Here is a 13,080-nt window from a genome sequence, read left to right as displayed (position 1 = left end):
CTTCAAACAATAATGATAACAAAAAAAAAAGCGTCGATCTACTTGTATTTGTGAATAGAGGTTTCAAATGTTCGAAAATGGGGATGATTTTTTGATGTTGAACATGATGATGATGATGATGATAATAAATAAAATCAACGAAAAAAAAAATGAATAGAAAAAACACAAACTTCAATCACACACTCAACACACAATATGTCCTAGTGTTGTAATGAAAATGATGATCGTTTTCGTTGTTTCGGCCGCCATTTATTCATTCGTTATTCTTGTTGTTGTTGTTGTTGTTGTTCGCACATCATCATCATTGTTGTTGTTGATGTTGTTGTATTTTGTTATAATGAACTATGGTTTCATTTTATTCATTCATTCATTTTTTGTTGTTGTTGTTGTATGAGCCTCCTTGTATGAATTGTCGATTCAATTCATACATTCACTCGCATATACACACACACACACACACACACATGGACAATTGAATTGATATCAATATCTCTCGAATACATTGATATACCACCACCACCACCACCACAATAACCGCCATTGCCAATAACGGTATATTGGTATGTTTTCGGTTGATTTCGGTTTTTTTTTTTGGTTTTACCGTTGTTAATTGCATGATGATCATGTTCGATGGTGGTGGTCATGTTCATCATGGCCATATGAATATTGTGGCATGTCATTTTGTTGTTGTTGTACAACTCCCACACACACACATAAAAACTAATAATCACTGTATACGGAATCAGCACACCAAGAATGGTAAAATGATAAAGTTTTTGAATTTAAATTTGAATTTGAATTAAAAAAAATAAACAAAATCGATGACAAGCCACCAACCTGGTTTTCTATTTCATGTTAACAACAACAACAACAAAATAAAAAAACAATTTTTTTCTTGGGTGAACAAAAAGAATTTGAATTCCAAAATTATAAAAAAAAATATTCGAAACTTGTGATGTATTGGTGTGCATTGTTGTTGTTGTTGTTATAATAGAAAAAATAACAAATTCACTGAAAAGATAGATAATGATAGACATTGTACAACATCGACAACAACAACAACAACAACAACAACAATAACAACAACAACATTACTAACAAAAGGATTGTGTGTTGACAGAAAAAAAACTACGAAGATGTCTATTGTCTGTGAATGAGTGTGTGTGTGTGTGTGTGTGTGTGAATGAAATGAATGGATTCAACCAAAAAAAAAAAGTGTTGGACAATATTGAAAACCATGGTTTTCTTCCATATATATCTGGTGATAATAGAGGTACGAATTTTTTTTTTATTATTCACAATACATACACCCACACACACACACACATACGCACAACATATGGTGTTGTTGTTGTTGTTGCCAATTGTCAAATTGATGCTGTTTGTAGAAGAATATTCATTCACTGTCTCTCGCTTTCTTCCTCTTTCGTTTTTTTCATTCCATTTCATCCATCCATTCATTCATTCATTCATCCATCCATCCAGTATATATAGAGATGAGAAGAAAATCTTTTGTAATGGGAAAATTTTTTTTTTTTTTGTGAATTCATTCATTCATTCATCATCTATTATTGTATTTTTTTCCAATTTGTTGTTGTTGTTGTTGTTGTTGTCGAATATATACATAATCATCACCAACACCACCACCAATGGTGTGTTGACAATGATAATGATAATGATGACGATGATGATGATGGTGATGCGACCAATACAGAATAATAAATAAATATTTCTTCTTCTCTTCCAATTCTTGGTGTAATAATAATAATAATTGTATTCAATTTGTGTTTGTGTAAAAAGAGAGAGAGAGAATGTGTGAGAGGAAAAGTTGCATTTAAAAAAAAAATGTTGAAATTCTACAACAACGACAATGACAAGAATAAAAAGAAGAAGAAGAAGAACATGGAAATAGAATTGAATTGTATTTATATATGAATATAATGGTGTAGAAATAGAAATTGAGAATCAAGAATTTTCTATTGTATTCTATTGTGTGTATTGTGTGTGTGTGTGTGTGTGTGGAAATAGAATCGAACGAATTGAAAATGGAGTATTGTTCTGTATGTGTGTGTGTGTGTGTGTGTGGATAGACAAAATTGAATGAATGGATTGATAAAGTGAATGAATTTGAAAAGAATTTTTTATTTTTGAAAAGAAAAAAAAAATATTCCTCTTACACTTATTATTCGTTGTCAACTTCAACTTTTTTATTCTTGCATTGTGTAATTGGCAAATTTTTTTTTCTCTCTCTCTCTCTTCATATAAATAGAAGATGGTGGATTTTTATTTGTTATATTAAAATGTTGTCGATTCTGGTGGTTGAAAAAAGAACAAAAAAATAAAACTTTGAAAGTCCAAGTTTTTTTTTTTTATTCTACATTTCCTCATCATCATCATTCTTTTTTTTTCTTCTTCAACTTATTCAATGATTTTCTACCCACCATCACGTCAATTTAGAATTTCAAACTTGTCTTTGTCTGGGAAATGGATTCAGCAACAAAAAAAAAATAAAAATATTCTTCATGAATGATCCGCGTATAAGCACACACATATGTCAAATTGGCTATTTTGTTGTCGTAGTTTCTGGTTGTCGATTGTATATTTGGCCTACAGTGGCGTTTTCTTTCCAATTTTTTTTCTCTCTCTCTGTCTTAAATGTGTTCCATCCACATTCAAGATAACAATAGAAAAAATGGCAATCCAGAAAATGGACGGTTTATCGGACATTTATTTTGTTTGTTTGTTTGTTTTCTTTTCCTATATTTATATGTATCTGGTCCATTTCTGTTGCCATTGTCATTGTTCTCACAATTGAATTTCGCGATTCTTTCATTCGTTCCATTCATATGGAATTGACTGACTGTTGAAATTTTTCTTTTTTTTCGAAGTTCCGTTTCGCACCACCACCAACATTTTTCTATTTCTATGTTTATTAGAGCCCGGTTTGAACAAATGATTTGTAATCGAACGGAAACAGAATGACATTAATTTAAATGATGATGGAATTAATCGATCGTTTTTTTATATAGTTTCTATTTCAATTTATTGATTCATTCGTTCATTCATTCATTTTTTTCTTTTTCTTTTTTGATTCGGAAATTCTTGAACCAATGAATTCTCGTTTTCTATATATGGTTGTCATCATTTCCACACATTTGAACAATGACAACGAAAACATTTGACAACCAGAAAATAAAAACAGACAAACAAAAATGAGAATCGTGTCAATCAATTGGTTTTGTTTGTGGGGGCGGGGGGGTGTTTCGCTATTCATTATAATCGACTTTATTTATCTGAGTTCCAGAATAATAGAAATATTCTGTGTGTGTGTATTTGGTGGATGCTCATTTAATTCAATTTTTTGTTTATTTGTTTGTCACCATTGTATGTATGTGTGTTGGTAGTACTACACATGGGGAGTATGACAGTTTTAAATTGAATTTACACATATTGTCTATGTGTGTGTGTGTGTGTGAAATGATCCATTTCAATGAATCTTTTGTTTGTGTTTTTTTTTGCCTTTTTTCCAAAAAAAATACGATTAACACTACGACGATGATGATACGTTAATGAATTGTTCACATCGATGGAGATGAAGAAAAAAAAAATTTAACGATTTAATGAATTTTAATTGAAATTCATACTCATGTGTGTGCTGATCAAAAAATGATTGATCAAAATTCGATCATTGACTGGTGAATGAAATAAAAATGAAAATGAAAAAAAAATTTACATAAATACGATGTCATGCTTCAAACTTGTGATGAATAAATTTTTTATATCTCAATCATCATCATCATCATCATCATCGTTTCTGGTGACATATTTTTTTTCTATTTCTCTCTCTCACAACAACCACAACCACGACAACAACAACAACCGAACAATTCAACAGTGAAATCATTCTATTTGATATGATCATTCACACGTACTGGCTGGCATATTACATATTTTTTTTTCGGATTCTCAATGATGAGATTTATTCCATTTGAATGTAAATAATAATATGATGGGCGAATAAGAAAAAAAAGCGATTAAAAAACAATCTTGACAAGTCGATCTTTTTTTTCTGTGTATGTGGTTTGAACGTCTGTTTTCTCTCTAGTTTGTTGTTGTTGTTGTTGTTGAAATGAAGTGAATTGAATTGAAATTCAATTGGATTATCGCTAAACCAAAATCACCATAACACTGGTGTGGTTGTTGTTGTTGTTGTTATACAATGTACACGCTATTTTGGATCACACACACACACACACATCAGATGATGACATCGATCCATGAATAATAAAAAAAAAATAGAAATTATAATTGGATTCTGTTTGATTCTGATGATTATGAATCCAGTGGTGTATTGAAAAAAAAACTGTCCATGTTTGAACAAAGAATTCGTGAATATGTGTAAACATCATCATCATTGTCGTTTATTCTTCAAGCGGAAAAGTGAGAAAAATGAAAATTATTTTTTTAAATACTTGCCACCCAAAAAAAAAAATTCAATTCTGTTTTGTGTACACACAATTTATGTGTGTATTGTATAGATTACATAATTTTTGATGAAAAAAAATTTTTTTTTTTTTCGTTGCAAAATTCACCCATCCAGCCACTTTACATAACATTCGTTTCATTTCTTTCATTGATATCGATTCTATTCTATTCAACAAAAGTATTTCGTTTCTCCATTGTCATCCACGATGATGATGATGATTATAAACGCGTAATTGTTATTACACACAATAGAATAGAGATGGAGATGGAAAAAAACGAAGAAGATTCATATCGGAAACAATATTCTTCATCAACAAACAAACAACATGATGCACGAACATTGTTATTCAGAGATGATAATAATGAAAAAAAACCGAACCATTGTTATTGTCAATTGATGAAAAAAAAGATGTCGTTCCATTTTATCATTATCATCATCATCATCATATCAGTCATTATTTGATTCTGATTTTGAACAAATATAAAAAAAATGAAAATGAAATAAAAAGAATCCAATCGAATAGATGATTCCCAATGAGTTGTTATTAGATTGGTTTAGTTTATTGTCTGTCAGTGTGTGTGTGTGTATGTGTATTGTATTAATCATGCCAATTCAATTCAATTCAATTGATGATGATGATGATGATCCATAAAATGAATGTTTTTTGCAATTAGTCCATTGTTGTGAGACACACACAGTATTTGTTGCTGATTTTGGTTGGTTGTATAATAATAATAATATACACTGTCAATTGAACCTTTTGTTGTATTTCAATCACACAAAAACGATACAATCGATAGTTTTTGTGTGTGTGTGTAGATGAATAACACAATAGAATTTGGTCACCAATCATCATCATCATTGTGAATCATCCATTCTCTCTCTCTCTCTTAGTTTTGAAACAATGAAAAAAAATCAGACCCATTTGATTGCGTTAACAATGAATGAATGAAAAAAAGCATTATTTTTTTTTATCATGCTGAATACGAAAGAAAAAAACTCACTTACACTTGAAACAATCAACAATTGTGTTTGAATATATAAAAAAAGAAATCCCGAAATTTTCCATTTATCGTCCGGTTATTTTTTTTTCTCTCTATTCATTTCACGCTCTTACTCCTTGTTCTCCTTTTCTTCCTTAGTTCGATCATAGTCATCATCATCATCATCATCACCAGAACACCAACACAAACCCTCTACATCTCTTCATCATTCCTCAATGAGCGAGCAAAAAGAGAAAAATCTTTTGTAAAATCAAATTCACACACAAAACACACACACACACACACACACACATTGGTTACATTTTGATATCCAAATGAATGAATGAATGAATGGAACCAAATGAGAAAAAAAAAATTTGAATACAATTGATTGACAACAACAACAACAACAACCAATACAGTCAATTTATCCAGTTTTTCATTCTTTCTTTTCCAGATACACATACCTTGTGTGTATATGTGTTTATTTGAACCAGAAAAAAAATGTAACAAAAAAAGAAAGAGAGAGAGAGAAACCATTCAATCATTCAATGATTATTATCATCAACAACAACAACAAAAATTGTTTGGTTTACGAATAATCTAATAACAACAACAACAACAACAACAACCGACCAGAAAAATATAATCGTTGGTGTGTCGATTGAAAATCAATTGAAACTTTTTTTTTTTGCTGTTGTTGTTGTCCAATCTTTTTGTATTTTTTTTTTTGCAATCATTTCGATTGTTGTTGGAATGTTGTTGTTGTTCACAAATTCAATTCAATTCAATTTTTTTTTCATTTCTCTGGTGCTAGATTTTTTTTTGTTGTTGTTGTTCTCTTTGATGTTTTTGAACAAGAAAAAAAAAATCGATCCGCTTTGGATATAAAAAAAAATATCAATATCGAATAGATATCGATGATAATCTCGATCATTCATATTTCGAATTCAATCGAATACGGATCGATACAAATCAAAAAAAAAAAAATTTTTTTTTTATTCATTAAAACTCAATCTGCAATGATTGGTGTCTATAAAGGAGAGAAAATGTAAAATCTTGGTTGCTATGAATGAACAAATGAATGGATGATAATGATAACAAAACAAAACAAAACAAACAATTGGTACGGGCAGAAGAAATGGATAGATTTACTTTAGATTTATCATCATCATCATCATCGTCATTATTATGTAAATATAAGCTTTATATTCATGACCTTTTGTAGTCGTTGATTTCATTTGTTTGTGTTTGTGTTTGTGTTTGTGTGTTTGTTGTTGTCGTTTGTTGTTGTAATTCTTTATCTAATGATGATGATGATGATGATAATAATCAAGAGTCACATCTGCGTTCCGTTGGTTCATTGTTGTTGTTGTTGTTGTTGATAAATAAAGATTATGACATTTTTTTCTCCTTCTCTGCTATTGTGTGGTTATTATTATTGTTGTTGTTGTTGTGTTTGTTGATCATTGAATGATTTTATGGTTAATTTAGCGGTTTACATTTTGTTGTTACATTTGTGACCTTGATGATTTATGTATACGATATAGATAGATGGATGGATAGATAGATAGACTCTTATGGATTTATTCATGTGCAAAATAAATTGATGATGATGATGATGAAGTAGATCATCTTGTTCCATGTTCTAGTTCCATAATTTTACCCAATCATCATCATCATCATCATCATCTGTGGGAAGAAAATCAGAGCATTTTTTTTCATGCGTGTGCACAAAAAAAATGAATAAAAAAAGAAACTCGGCAAAGAATGACACACACACACACACACACACAATCCGATCAATTGAATACAATCAAAATTTGATGAATATAAATTGTGTGTTTTAGATTTAGATTCTATTTGTTTTTTTTTCACAATTTTCCATCAGTTAATAACAAAAATCAAATCAAATTTTGTCATTTGATATGAAAAAAAAAACATAAACATTTTCCACCACTCGGTGAAAATTAGGAAATCATAATTGTTCAATCAATCAAACAATTACAAAAAAGAGAAAAAAGAATCACAAAAAAACGGATATTGATCACAATTGATTTTTTTTTCTTGTTCTCTTCATCTGATGGCCGTTTTGGTGTGTGTGTACTGTGTGTGTGTGTGTGTGTGTCTATGTGTTTTTGGCCTTGGCAGAACCAAAAAAAAAAACGACGACCGTTTTTTTTATCGGTTATCACAAGAATATTGATAACAAAAAAAAAAAAAAAAAATTTCAATCTCGTTATGCAAACAATAAAAATAAACTGCATATATATACATTTCAACACAATGGTGAATCTATTCAATTTACGTTGTGCGCATAATTTTTGTCATTTATTTATCGATTTGATCTTTTTTTTAATGGACATTCAAATCCAATTCAAATGATAATGATGATGATTAGACAAGACAAGACAAGGTTATCTATAATTTTTTGGCGTTTTTTTTTCAATGATCATTCATTGATTCAAGTGAATGGGGGGGAAAAAAACACGAACACGAACGACCATTCATATCTATTATCTTGTATCATATGTCTGTTTTTTTTTCTTCTTTTTTTTGTGTGTGTGTGTGTGTGTGTGGTTAATAATCGGAAACGATTGAATCTAAATCAAAAAAAAAAAAAAAATGATGATGGTTTGATGGTGGTGGTGGTCATGATCATCATAATTATTATTATCATTTAGTTAATAGTGTGGTCCATTGATGATGATATCATTGTTGTTGTTGTCGTCATCGTTGTTGTTGTTGTTGTTGTTACACGAGTTTCACACAAACACAAAACAAGAAAAAATGAATGATTGATTTACCCCCATACACACATATATGAATATCAATTTGTTATTTTTTTTTTTTTTTTTGGCAGAAAAAAAAGAAAAACATACGGTAATTGTTCAACTACGACATGGACAAAAATCTTTTTTTTCTTCTTCCACAAATCATCATCATCATCATAGGTCCGTTTTGGTTACCAGTCATCACTAGGTTCAGGTAATGATAATGTACCAAAAAAAAAAAAAAAAACGAACAAACACAAACCATTATCATTATCATTGAAATAAAAACGACATGAACACCAAAAAAAAATGATGATGATGGAAAATGGCTTCATTTCAAGAGGATTTGTGGTTTCATCATGTACAATATCTCTCTCGCTGAAAAATGAAATGAAATGAAATAAACACGCACAAATTTTTGAATTACAAACGACATTTCACACACACACACATGCATGTTTTTCATTGATAAATTTTTCTCTTTCCTTTGTGTGTGTGTGTGTGTTGTACACCATTAAATCAATCACAAACCTTATAATCATCATCATCATCAAGCGGCTTTCCAATTGTTCTTCTTTTCCTATCTATTATATTCCAGGTACACACACATAATATTGTTTTGACTGAATCAATGTTGATGAATTTCGTGCTCGTTGTGTGTGGTTTTTTGTCGTTGTTATTTGCTTTTTCTTGATGTTTTTGTTTGATGCACACACAGTAATGAAAAAAATCTACAAGTCCATAAGGTTCACAATGGAGAATTTTTTTTTTTTTTTTTTTGAATCCGATCCAATCCTCGAACAATTATCCCCATTATTATTGTTGTCCATTCGCCATTGGGTCAAACATGGATAAAATTGTTGTTGTTGTCTCTTTTATGTCTCCACCTACATCGACATAGACATAACACCCATTTATTGGTTTAGTCTTTTTTTTTATCTGTGGAAAGAAAAAAAAACTTCGTCATCATCAGTCTAATGATACTTTAACGATTTTATTCAAAAAAAAAAAAAAAAAAAACTGACGACAACAACGACCATGCCATCAAATTGGTTAACCAAATCATCATTATTTCGCTTGTTTGTTTCTCTTTTTTTTTGAAAAAAATTGCCCATTGTCATTGATGATGATCTTTCCATTTTGATTTTCCCACTTTTTTTTCGTTCATCTAAAATAAAATTAAAATTTCAGGAAAATTTTCACTCACAACTACAACACAATGTAGCCAGTAGTTGGTAGTAGTCGTCGTCGTCGTCGTCGTCTTTTTTTTCAAAATTCCTATTGTTTAGATCATCATTATCATTATCATCAGTGAACCATATGATATTGCCATTATCAAACGATGATGATGATGATTGTTTGTTTGTTTGTTTGTTTGAACTTTGATATCTGAATCTTTGAACATGCATACACAGACCAACTGAATGATAATGATTTTTTTTTGTTAGTTTTTTTTTGATAATTTATTCAAATTATCCATGCATATCCGTTTTTGTTATGAAAAAAAAGAAAATTATTATTACTTGTCATTGTTGGTCATTGTTGTTCAAATCTCATCATCATTATTATTGTTCAATTATCATAATTTATGTTTATGTTTTGTTTGCGTGGGAGAGAGAGAGAGATAATTTTTTTCATTGTTAACAAAAAAAAAGAGAAAGAGAGAGAGAGAAAATGATTGAGATATTTGGACCTATGGATGAATGGATCACCCGAAAAAAAATGAAAATTTTGTTTCATCATCATCATCATTGGATTGGATTGGATTGAATTGAATTGAATTGTCCATAATGATTATGATGATGATGATGAATTGTTGGCTTTACTTGTTTGTTTGTTTGTTTGTTTGTTCGGTGGCCCTGATTTGTTGTTATTGTTACGTTATTATATTGTGAATGTTGGTGGTGATCATTCATGACTTTGGGTCACCAGATATCATTTCATTTCATTTACTTTTTGAATGAAAAAAAAAAATAATAATAATTGTCAACGACAACAACAACAACAACAACAATAATAATTGTATGTCTCCTTTTTATTAGTGGAAAAAAAAGATTTTCTTGATGATCTCTAAACACACACACACAATGACACAATTGAAATGATGAGATTATTATCAAGAAATGATTTTTTTTGGGAGATAACAACAACAACAACAACAATGATGATGATGATGATGATTATTGTCAAATTCAATTCATTATTGCCTGAATGAATGAATGAATAGTGGCCAAATCACAACAACAACAACAACAACAACAACAACAATTGATTGATTGACATAGTGCTACCGCGGGGGTAACGATTGTTATGAACGGCGCGGAGAGAACACGTGGTGTGGTGTAGTAAAATTGTTGTTCTTGTTTTTTGTTTCCCTTGTTCTTTGTGAAAATAAATAAAGTTTGTTTTGTTAAACCAATGTCGTCAAGTGGTGCCAAGTCTAGATTAACAGTGGTTCGAGGTGTGATCACGAAGTTTTATCATGGTGTTGAGTCACGGGCTCTGGAATGTTCACTTGAGAAGATAAATGAATTTAAAAGTATCTGTGAAGAGTACAATTCATTAGTGGAAGAGAGAATCGACTCTTTGGTTTCCATGGATGGTACGGAAGAAGAAATAAAAAAAATCGAATCATATGTCGTCAAGATCAAAGCAGTATGGGATTTTTTCGATTCAAAAGTTAAGATGGATAATAACGCATGTCGAAATATGCCGAAAATCATTATTAAATTTGATGGTAGGAAGAGCAATTGGCTTTCTTTCCGTGATTTGTTCGTTACGAGATATTTGGCAAATTCGCAGTTGTCCGAAACTGAAAAATTCCAACTTTTGCGTCAGGCAATGCCTGTTTATTTACATTCATTCTTTAATGTGAATCCCACTTTAAAAAATATAGAGTGGATTTTATCTAATCTAGATGACCGGTACGTTTCCCCGGATGATTCAATCAACGAAATTTTTCGCGATTTCAAGAAAATTAAACCGGCTTTTGTCAATAACGATCTCCGACGGTTAGCAGATGAATTAATGGTTTGGTTTCGACGAGCATCCGATGCTGAAGCAGATTCGAGCAGGGTGGAGCAAGAATTTTTGGACAATTTTTTCTCCTTGTTACCAAATGGTTGGGCTATGCCTATGAAAGATTATGTTTCGACGCTGGATTTGGAAGGCTTCGAATTGATTGAAGATATTTTGGACCGTCTGTCAAAACGAATTAAAGAATTTTGGTCAATTCAATTCAATCGTCCGGGACGATCAAATTTTAATGGGTTTAAGAAACAATCATTTAATGTTCCTAATCTTCGGCCTTCAAATGTGATTTGTTTGTTTTGTAATAAGAATCATGCTCCAGCTGTCTGCAATGTTGGTTCTGTGCAATCCCGTAAACAAAAACTGATTTCTCTTCGTCGTTGTTTGATTTGTTTTCAAATTGGTCATATCGCTAAAGCTTGCAAATCAAATGTTAAATGTGGCGGATTTTCCTTCAGTGTCTTCCAATGATTTAAACTAGTTCGCCCAGCCCATTATAAGAAGCTTATTCATTGTGCTATTTTTATTGATAATTTTCCTGTAACTGCCGTGTATGATACGGCTTGTTCTGTTTCAACTATTTCTTACGATTTGGTGAAGGAATTAAAATTAAAATTTATTGAAAATGTTTCTAAAATTATGTTGGCAAATAAATCTTTGATGACTAGTATGGGCTGGGCTACATTTAAATTAACCATTGGATCGATATCAAAAATGATTTCTGTAAAAGTTACCGAAAATTTATGTTCGAAGATGTTATTAGGAATGAACGTTATTAATGTTTTTGATTTGGAACAACGTTCGCAAGGAGTTGTAACGATGTGTAATATACCGGTTCCTTCGTCACATGATCATTGTGCAGCAGCTCAATCTTTTTCAAATGTATTCGTCGAACGTCAATTTTCTGTTTATCAAGAAATACAGAACGTTTTGGATCAAAACACAGATTTATTTCATGGTGTTGGGTGCACAGATGTTTCTACATTTAAGATAATTACAAAATCTGATGATATTATTCGGCATAGGGTCCAACGTTTACCGGTTCACCTTATTCCTAAATTGGTGGATCATGTTGAATCTTTATTAGCTGATAATATAATTGAGTTGTCACAAAGTGAATTCAGAAATAGAATTGTCCCTATCATCAAGAAAAATGGTGAAGTTCGATTGGCAATTGATTTTAGAGATCTTAATCGAATTACCAAAAAAGACAGCAATCCGATGCCAAACATTGAAGAAGCATTATTGGATCTTTCTGAATCTAAAGTTTATTCCAAATTGGATTTAACGAAAGGGTTTTATCAAATTTCATTGGATACAAACAGTCGCGAAAAACTGCTTTTGTTTTAAAAGATAAATTGTACCAATTTAAACGCTTACCATTTGGTTTAACAAATGCACCTATCGCCTTTCAACAAATGATGCAAGAAGTTTTAAAAGGATTTAATTTTGTTAAGATTTTCTTGGATGATGTGATCATTTTCAGTGAATCATGTCATGCCAGATAAAAAAGTGTCTGATGTTGAGGTGTTCAATAACCAAGGTTATTCAACATATCAAAATACTATTGGATTTACTAAAGAAGATTGCAATGATGCCACATCAATTTTCACTTCAATGGTCCGTGGAAGACTTGCTCTTCCCTTTCCAGCTTTTCCGACAGACATCACTCGGCCTAATATGAATAACCATGAATTTTACATTTGGTTCTGCCAGGCATCAGGCATGGGTTATATTCTTGATAAACAGAATTTGACTCCTGAAAAAATCTCGTCCGAAAATGCAATGCGATACGGGATTGGTACAT

General features: G+C 30.8%; 1 protein-coding gene across 1 annotated transcript; it reads left to right on the top strand.

The window, feature by feature from the left end:
- Positions 1–10,649: 10,649 nt before the first annotated feature.
- Positions 10,650–12,950, top strand: LOC142598171 (uncharacterized). Its single transcript, XM_075735171.1, has one exon. The coding sequence runs from the start codon at positions 10,662–10,664 to the stop codon at positions 11,742–11,744; it is 1,083 nt and encodes a 360-aa protein (XP_075591286.1). The 5' UTR covers positions 10,650–10,661; the 3' UTR covers positions 11,745–12,950.
- The last annotated feature ends 130 nt before the right edge of the window (positions 12,951–13,080 follow it).

Source organism: Dermatophagoides farinae, chromosome 1, assembly GCF_024713945.1.
Source record: "Dermatophagoides farinae isolate YC_2012a chromosome 1, ASM2471394v1, whole genome shotgun sequence".
NCBI classification, from domain to species: Eukaryota; Metazoa; Arthropoda; class Arachnida; order Sarcoptiformes; family Pyroglyphidae; genus Dermatophagoides; species Dermatophagoides farinae.
Note: the sequence above shows the minus strand (reverse complement) of the source record. Positions and strands in the feature narration are given on the sequence as shown.

Excerpts from the sequence above, each read along its gene's own strand:
- LOC142598171 (XM_075735171.1), top strand. The coding sequence starts at position 10,662 with ATGTCGTCAAGTGGTGCCAAGTCTAGATTAACAGTGGTTCGAGGTGTG.